General features: G+C 39.4%; 2 protein-coding genes across 3 annotated transcripts; both read left to right on the top strand.

Moving 5' to 3' along the window:
- The first annotated feature begins 19 nt into the window (after window positions 1–19).
- Window positions 20–4,038, top strand: ndufs8b (NADH:ubiquinone oxidoreductase core subunit S8b). The gene is made up of 7 exons (XM_056382161.1): window positions 20–100; window positions 1,017–1,071; window positions 1,159–1,224; window positions 1,346–1,435; window positions 2,206–2,378; window positions 3,111–3,239; window positions 3,482–4,038. Exons 2-7 carry the CDS (start codon window positions 1,017–1,019, stop codon window positions 3,611–3,613), a joined length of 645 nt encoding a protein of 214 aa, XP_056238136.1. The 5' UTR covers window positions 20–100; the 3' UTR covers window positions 3,614–4,038.
- Window positions 4,039–4,920: 882 nt separating this feature from the next.
- Window positions 4,921–8,106, top strand: ran (RAN, member RAS oncogene family). Of its 2 annotated transcripts, none has more exons than XM_056382960.1 (7): window positions 4,921–5,014; window positions 5,939–5,996; window positions 6,133–6,217; window positions 6,878–7,003; window positions 7,127–7,314; window positions 7,410–7,580; window positions 7,730–8,106. In XM_056382960.1, the coding sequence occupies exons 2-7, from the start codon at window positions 5,964–5,966 to the stop codon at window positions 7,772–7,774; spliced, it is 648 nt and encodes a 215-aa protein (XP_056238935.1). In that variant the 5' UTR covers window positions 4,921–5,014; window positions 5,939–5,963; the 3' UTR covers window positions 7,775–8,106. The 2 variants fall into 2 exon arrangements, with proteins under 2 accessions (XP_056238935.1, XP_056238936.1); XM_056382961.1 differs by lacking the exon at window positions 4,921–5,014 and adding an exon at window positions 5,051–5,106.
- Window positions 8,107–8,684: the final 578 nt, after the last annotated feature.

The following is an 8,684-nucleotide window of genomic DNA, read 5'->3' as shown; positions in this document are numbered from 1 at the left end:
GGAAATTACCGAGCAGCACTTGAATGCAGCATAAATACTACTGCGCAGTTCAGGGACCACCGTCTGTTGTTGCTCACCGCTCACCAAAAACTTGTGAAAGGTAAGTCTAGTTGAAGATTATTATAAACACGAACTAGTGACTGTAGACGATTATTTAAGGCTTCGTTAATAGGAAACACGTTGTGTTCATTGAGCTGTTAACCGTTTTCTGTTAAATTACCCTAAATTAACTACCTTTTCAAGCAGTGATGTAGGTGGGCGATCTAATTGTAGTGTGATAACAATTTGGGAGATACAATTTGGCATGGCGAACGCGTATTAACTAAATAAATCAAGGAAAAATAATGATAGAATTAAACATTTAAACTGTGTGCTAAAGTTGCTAACTGAGGAGCCACATTTTGCTAACGGTTATTTAATTGTAATGACGCATTCAGGTCTGCCGTGAACGAGCATGCCTGTAACCTATCTGGTAATGAGAGGATTCAAACCGGTTGAAAAATTGCGGCAATATCGCTCTCGTCGGCAGTATAACATTATATTAACACTAACACAATAAAGTAATACTATTAGATTGCGACATGTATCCTATAGTGTGGTTATACAAGTGAAAACAAACACTTGTTAACAAACGTTTACCATATTTAACACAATAAAATAACTAAATCAGTACACTTTCTGTGAATATTACACAGTTAAATAGAGACTGTTGGTCTAGTAACGGCGACTAACGTGAGGGCTACTTAATCGTATAAACTGGATCTGTTGTCGATTTTCCCACTCTGATAGAATGCCATAAATGTGGCCAACTGCTGACGTAATAGCAGGGATTTGGGGCGCGAGATTATAGGATGGTTGTGCTCAGTCAGCTGGTCTCCCTCCCTCCCTCCCTCGTTTTCAATGAAGAGCTTTTTCTGAGTTGCTACAATGGACGTTTCTCTCTACTGTGTACATTTTAGTTGCTCTGATGTGTTTCAGTTATTTCGGTTTGCTTTTTCACTGCCTTCTTTGCTCAGATGTCCAACGTTACTACTGTGAGTCTGCGTCTTCTCCACTGCTACTCAAAGCAAGGTACTCCTTAGGCAGGTGTCATTAAGAAAATAATATCTATACGCACAAAATTAAGCATTATCACATCACATTTGTATGTATCTTCAGGCACGTTTGGATATGGTCCTGGTGTCATGCGCCCATTTAGTCTGAGTGCACTGAGAGAGGGCTATAGTAAGTACTGCTGCAAACCCATAACTGTTCATATATGCCATTCTCAATGGAGGGAAAACATGTGGCCGTTGTTTGGACTGATCTAATCATACAATCTTGTCCCGCTCTATTCTACTTGCAGAGTATGTGAATGCTCAGGAGCTGCCGACAGACCTGAGGTCCATCACTGACCGGGCTGCAACAACCCTCCTTTGGACTGAACTTTTTAGAGGTCACATATACAGTGATTTCTATGCAGATAGCCTATGTCATGTATAAAGTTAAAAGATAGGCCTAATGATGTTCTATAATTTTATTACTGTGAACAAATCTCATGAAAAGGCATGAAATTTATCCTGTTAAAAAGTATTGTCTATGTAGTCAAAATCCGATTATTATTATTCCTGTGTGCCATAGATCTTCAAAAACTATTAAAAACTCACAAAGCGCCACACTGCTGATGAGCAGAGCCATTGTAATAAAGAGCCCATTCTACACACACCAGCCCTTTTGCTATAAATATTCACTAGTGCACCAAATGTGTATTAATTTAGGGCTGAAAATGTTAGTTTAGTTTATTTGACTTTGCAAGAGGGAGGACCTCAAATCTAAAGTTTATTGGAATCCTTGATGTAAAGAGAGTAAATATGCAGTAATCCAAGTGAATCAGTAACAACATATTACCAATACAATCAAGATCTGAACTGTCAAGTTAATCCAGTTTGCTAAAAACGACATTGCCCAGCTGTTTTAGGAAATGACACAGCATTTTATAAAATATATATTCATAACCTGTTTTCAAAGATTTAAGTCTGGTGTACAAACAAAAGGGGGCAGGGGCTATGTGCCACAGACAGGGAAGAAGTTGGAAAGAGATGAGTGATGAACTGACACATTTGTCTTTTCATGGGATTTGACAATAAGAAAAGTATAGAATATAACCAGTATTGTACTTCATGAGTCGTCACTCTCTTTGATGCTATGGCTATGACCTCCGCGCAGGTTTGGCGATGACTATGAGTTACTTGTTCCGTGAACCTGCCACCATCAACTACCCATTTGAGAAGGGACCTCTGTCACCCCGCTTCCGTGGAGAGCACGCCCTCCGCCGCTACCCTAATGGAGAGGAGCGTTGTATTGCCTGTAAGCTGTGTGAGGCCATCTGCCCTGCTCAGGTGAATACAAACACATACTGTTCCTACCTATAAACACAGAGCCATATTGCTGTAAAATGTATTTATGTTGCAGTTTTCTTGATCAGATGTCACAAACTGTGTAGACACAACTTTTCCTGTTGTTTTTAAAAATAAATCCAAGAATGTATCTTTTTTCATTTTGACAAGGTAGAATTAATTTCATAGAAATATGATTAGCAGTGCACACACTTGATAGTAACCTTTTTTTTTTTTTTTACTTTTAGGGATTATCATCATCATTAGCATTATCATTAGCAACAGCTCTTTAGTGTTTCCTCTCTTGATTTTTGTCTTCACATGTTCAAAATGCGGTCCAGTGGCAGCAAACAGAACAAATGTAGGATGGTGGAATTTTTTGCTTGAAAATTGGTAGAAAACAAAAACAGCGAGCCTTCCTCACATATATTTTGCTTGCTTTTCATCTTGCATCTCTAACACACAAACCCACACACAAAAAAAAAAAAAAAAGGCAGCTTTTATGCACAAAAGTCAAGAAAAACAATTTATCTATTCACACCATACCATAGTACATCCTGTGTTCTGTTAATACTATGATTCAATTCTACAGACTGGTAAATAAATCCCAATCCCGCACCCAATTATTCTCACAATACCTGCTGCTAAGGCTGTGATAAAGTCACTGCTGAAATCCCTGTCTGTCCTGTCTGACTCGTTTTGTCTCTTCACTGTTCTCCCCTATGTTGAACCCAGGCCATTACCATTGAAGCTGAGACTCGGGCTGATGGCAGCAGGAGAACTACACGCTATGATATTGATATGACCAAGTGTATCTACTGTGGCTTCTGCCAGGAAGCTTGTCCTGTTGATGCCATTGTGGAGGTGAGAATAAGCTTAGACTGAATGGGAGATTCTATGGCGCTGAACTAAGGTGGCTTTTGGCAGAGTAAAACTGTAAATTTATTTCCTATCTTCCACAAAATGGAAAGTTATTTATCTATTATAATCACACAGTTCTTCACACAACATAAACTCAACCCACCATCAAAATCTTATTATAGAACTGTGTGCATTTAGACCTACAGACCGTTAATTTCTAGTTTTTTTGTCAATCCCTTCGCCAGGGTCCAAACTTTGAGTTCTCCACTGAAACCCATGAGGAGCTGCTGTACAACAAGGAGAAGCTGCTCAACAATGGAGATCGATGGGAGGCTGAGATAGCAGCCAACATACAGGCGGACTATCTGTACAGATAGACTGACTGTCATATCTGCACACTAACCAAAAAGAAATGTCACATGTGAAAACTATATATCTTATCATTCTATGCAATAAAGAGATTACTTGTAGCTTTAAAGATATTCCAATGAATTACATACTGTATTAACAGTGAAGCCTTGCAGCCTCAGATTCTGTTGTCAGAGCTGAGAAAAAATATAAAAACGCACAATTTATGTCTTATGTTTTAAAGATGGATGATATCGTACTGCGTGATGATGATTTAATAATCTATAAACTATGTACCCTATGCACATGTCTATGATAGACTATTTTCTGCCGCACTTTAAAAGCATGGTTTATCTGATTTTAATAGGTAGGACATTTCTGAAAGAGTATATTTATGTAATGTTTTTGATGCTATGTAGGAAAGTGAAATAAATGATGTTAATAAAACTGTTAATTCGCCTGTTGTATTAAAACTGAAACAATTAGTTGACTGACAGAATAGTAATCACCAATAGTTTGATATTTAATTAATCATTAGAAACATTTATCAAGCAAATATGCCAAAAGATCTCTGGATCCAGCTTTCAGTGTGTGAGGACTTACTGTTTTTTTTTTTTTATATCACCATAAGTGATACCTTTTGGACAGTTTTGGATTGTTGGTTGAGCAAAACAAGCAATTCTGGGATTTTTCAATGATCATGTTTAAATGATTTTTTAAAAGAAAACTTGATTGATCAAAATATAATCAACAGATTAATAATAATTTCAGTCAATTAAATTATTTCTGCAATGTAAGCCATGGTTGAACCAAAATGTAGTATTAATTAGAGCTAAAACGACCAATGGATTTGATTGGCAGCCATTTACATGATAAATTCATCATTTAAATCATTACTGACACAATCACAACTGGGTAGTTGCTGGTTCCAGCTTCATTACTACTGTTATATGTTTTATGTGACAGTAAACCAGGTATATTTGGTGTGTTGGTTGGATAAAATGACAAAAAAAGCAGTTATGCATTATGATGAGCATTGTTGCTTTATTTTCTTATATCTAGACCTGAAAATTCATTGATTTAGACGTTTCTAAGTATATTTACAAGTTGGTAAGACCTAATTAACTGCACCCTCTGAATTTGTGATTAGACATATGTTCAAAAAAACGTTCAGTCCCTCGTTTAAAACGATAGGCTAATTTATGAGATGTAAAATTGGATGGACAGACGCTAGATCTCTGTATATTTTATAGAAATTGAATGTTCTGCTGAATCATGCTCAGCGAACACTAGGGTGACTGCACTAAACTCAAACAAGTTTTTTGCCGCTGCGATGGTCACATGATAAGGGCGGAAACTGACTCATAGTCCACGCCGAATCTCCCGCGAACGCAGCCATTTACTCTTTCCTCTCTTTGCAGTAGCACCCGGTGAGTCTATATTCTTCTCTCATTTTGGGCCATCCCAGATTTCAAGTTTGTGTTTATCGGGAAAGTAGGTTAAAACAACGACAAACTTGACGGTATGGTTTGGATCTGTATGGTGCTATATGTGTAGCCACGTGAGGAAGGAGCAGCCAGACTAGGCCATTGATTTTTTCTTGTTAACTCGCAGCTAACTTAGCCGTTAGCTCGGTGAAAAGAATGGCTTCCATGCCGTGCTGGCTAATAGGCTAGCCAGCACAGCTCTCCCACATCCCACTGCTTTGTTCTTGAGATCCGTTTTTATTTCTCCGATCAAGTATATTTACTATTACTGACAAAACTAAATGTGAGTGCCTGGAGTCAGCTTGATGTGTGAATTTTGGTTCTTGTTTAAGTCGGCTGCCGCATGGAACACATTAGACGATCTCCCAGCCCGATTGTTCCAGTCGAACAAGAAAAAGTGCGGTCGCGCTTCGTATGGCGCACTCAAACTAACGTTAGTTAGCATGTTAGCCAGCTAGCTAGCGTTAGCGTTGAAATATGGGTTCAGAAGCGAGCTAGTCGTGCATTCATTCAGATTCGCAGTACAGCCCTACGTATATTTGATTTTAAGATATTCAGACGTTAACATAACGTCAACGTTACATGTGAACCTGTCGGACCGTTAGCGCGGATAGAAAATGCTAGAACTGGTTATCGCTAGGTAACAGGCTGTGAAGTATAGCTGCTGGTTCTAAAGTAAACTGCTCAAAGCGTGAAAATAACAAACTAACGTACCGCGGCTGTTGCCCCATAGTTCACGTCTCTAATATTAACATCAAACCAGGTAGTTGCTAACACCGCTAGCCCAACGTATTGATTGCTGTCTAACTTAGCAGGATGGAGGATGGAAAACGTGCTAACCATCCCGCCTTGTTTTGTTTCACACAGAAAAATCGCAACCACGGCGGACTCAATGGCACAGTGTGTACCGGTGGCGGTGTTTAAGGTAAGTGTTTGCTGTAAGACATCACTTAAGAGTTGTTCGTCTGTCTTTTCAAATGCAGAGAATGATATTTGCAGTATCTACGCTTGCTGTGCTGAACCAGTATCAACCAGTCTAAACTAACTGTGCTTGCTTATAGCTGGTGTTGGTAGGAGATGGAGGCACCGGGAAAACGACTTTTGTGAAGAGGCACATTACAGGGGAGTTTGAGAAGAAATATGTTGGTGAGTACCTCCCATGTTGTGAAGTGAATGACACCTCAGTATGTTACAGATAATTAGTGAACAGATAGCACTAATTCGACTGGTGCTTAGTCATTTACACCAAACCATTATGCATCAATCAGCCAGAACAGATCAACCCACTAGCTGGCCCTGGGCCAAAACTATAGCTTTGGACACCTACTGAGCCCTCTGGGTTTAGATCTATTGGTGTATATGTCAGCTGAGTGACGACAAAGTACTTTGCAGAGATGCTAAACTAGTTTTGAGGTAATTTAGAAAAACGATGTCACCATTACCTGGTTTGTCCACCAGAGAGCACTGACTTTTCAATGGCAAAATGTACTGCTTTGAGCATGCATTTTGGTCACTAATTAATAAAAAAAACAAATGTTTAAAAAAGAATGTGGGTTGGGTGTGGGTGCTGCAGTCCATATTTATCTATATTATGTCAATCTATATTCTGAGCACCTTTTCAAAAAGGATGAAATGGTTATATATAAAAGGCACTGCAGTGAAATTTCTGCAGATTGATTTTGATTGTATATGTGCTAATAAAGCAATTAAACTTCCACCTATTGTCATGTCCATGCTGATTTTTGAAATTTCATCATAGTCAACCTTTGCTTCTCTCACACTTCTTCTCTTTGCTTGTAACTCTAGCTACTCTGGGAGTAGAGGTGCACCCACTGATGTTCCACACCAACAGAGGAGCCATCAAGTACAATGTGTGGGACACAGCTGGTCAGGAGAAGTTTGGAGGCCTGAGAGATGGCTACTACATTCAAGGTGCTTTCCATAATTCTTAACATGTTCTGGTTATTAAACCTACAACAGTCAATCAATATACATTTAAATGTAACCACCCCCTACTGGGAATATTGTTTAATAAAACGTCTGTTACCTCCACAGCTCAGTGTGCTATCATCATGTTTGACGTAACCTCTCGAGTCACCTATAAGAACGTGCCCAACTGGCATCGTGACCTGGTCCGTGTCTGTGAGAACATTCCCATCGTCCTTTGTGGCAACAAGGTCGACATCAAAGACAGGAAAGTCAAAGCCAAGAGCATTGTCTTTCACCGCAAGAAGAACCTGCAGGTAATGACAGTGCTCACAAAATTATCAATATGTGTCCATTTCTCATTTTGTTTGAATAATAATTTCTAACTCACATATGCTGCTCTGCCCCCCAGTACTACGACATTTCTGCCAAGAGTAACTATAACTTTGAGAAGCCTTTCCTGTGGCTAGCAAGGAAGTTGATCGGTGATCCCAACCTGGAATTTGTGGCAATGCCTGCCCTCGCTCCCCCAGAGGTCCAGATGGACCCAACCCTTGCCGCTAAGTACGAGGAAGAGCTTCAAGTGAGTATGACCATAGGGGCACAATGTCTGTTCAGGTTACTCTATGTTGTAATTTCAATCTAGTGCCTAAGCCAAGTATACATAAACTAAGCAGGACACCGAGGTACATTGTGAATCTGAAATGATTTATCTTGTCGTCTGTTCTCAAGGTTGCATCACAAACAGCACTCCCAGATGAAGAAGATGACCTCTAACCTGTTCCCTGAATTTTCCCTCTCCCTCCCAACCGTGGAAAGGAATTTGTTGGAGTCTTGCCCCTTTACTGTAAAATCCCTTTTCAGATTTTTTATTTTTGAATTTTTTTGTTTGTTTTAAAACTAAGGAAAAAAAAACTTGGTGGAAAAGTTGTGGTTCTGATTTCACTGTATGACACACCCCATCCTAGTGTTGTCGTTGGCATGGCAACGTGCTACTCTTCATCGTCGAGCACCCTCCACTGCACTTACCCAGCTCACATAATGCTGTAGTACGGTGTACTGGAAGCACTAAGGGGAGTAAACTTTGAATAAAAACATTCTCAATATAACATGTGTATTTGTTTTTATTTCCTTGGACAGCAGTATCCCTGAAGTAACGGACATTTTCAGCTGAAAGGAGCACCAGTAGCTTCTTCATGGAAGACATTTTGACCTGCTACGGTAGGAAAGACACAGGTGTTGCTAATAACACTAATGAGGGCTCTGTTCTACTTAAGTTTCCTGGTAAGCCATAACACTAACAGTGAGCCAGCATCTATAGTACCTGGATCCTGGACCTGAAGCAGACAAATGGAATTCTGTATTGTGATTCTGTAAATCGGGTGAACTGTTCTATTAACAAGCACACTAAAGTTGGATGTGTTACACATCGTTTGCGTTCAGATAAGATCAAGGCAAATGAAATAAAGCAAAGCTGGCTTGCCACGTGGGCGATTGCCCTGAGGCCTCAAATGTTCCTAGTTCACTGCATGTCAGTGGGTTTTATTAATTTGATTAATTACAATTTATTAAGGGATTTGGATTTTTGCACATTTTAGAACATAAAGACATGTCCCTCATTAGTAGCTAATGTTACCCTATTTACCAGAGAAGGGATGTGTCAAAATTTGTTTTTACGAGCTTCACC

The sequence above is a fragment of the Seriola aureovittata genome, chromosome 8, assembly GCF_021018895.1.
Source record: "Seriola aureovittata isolate HTS-2021-v1 ecotype China chromosome 8, ASM2101889v1, whole genome shotgun sequence".
NCBI lineage: Eukaryota > Metazoa > Chordata > Actinopteri > Carangiformes > Carangidae > Seriola > Seriola aureovittata.
The sequence above is the reverse complement of the archived record's forward strand: the minus strand, read 5'-3'. Positions and strand labels throughout refer to the sequence as shown.

Bases quoted from the DNA above. Each gene is read 5' to 3' on its own strand.
- ran (XM_056382960.1), top strand. From the start codon at position 5,964: ATGGCACAGTGTGTACCGGTGGCGGTGTTTAAG. The intron at 6,218-6,877 runs GTGAGTACCTCC...TTGTAACTCTAG, and splicing joins GTTTGAGAAGAAATATGTTG to CTACTCTGGGAGTAGAGGTG. The intron at 7,004-7,126 runs GTGCTTTCCATA...TTACCTCCACAG, and splicing joins AGATGGCTACTACATTCAAG to CTCAGTGTGCTATCATCATG.
- ndufs8b (XM_056382161.1), top strand. From the start codon at position 1,017: ATGTCCAACGTTACTACTGTGAGTCTGCGTCTTCTCCACTGCTACTCA. The intron at 1,072-1,158 runs GTACTCCTTAGG...ATGTATCTTCAG, and splicing joins CCACTGCTACTCAAAGCAAG to GCACGTTTGGATATGGTCCT. The intron at 1,225-1,345 runs GTAAGTACTGCT...TTCTACTTGCAG, and splicing joins TGCACTGAGAGAGGGCTATA to AGTATGTGAATGCTCAGGAG.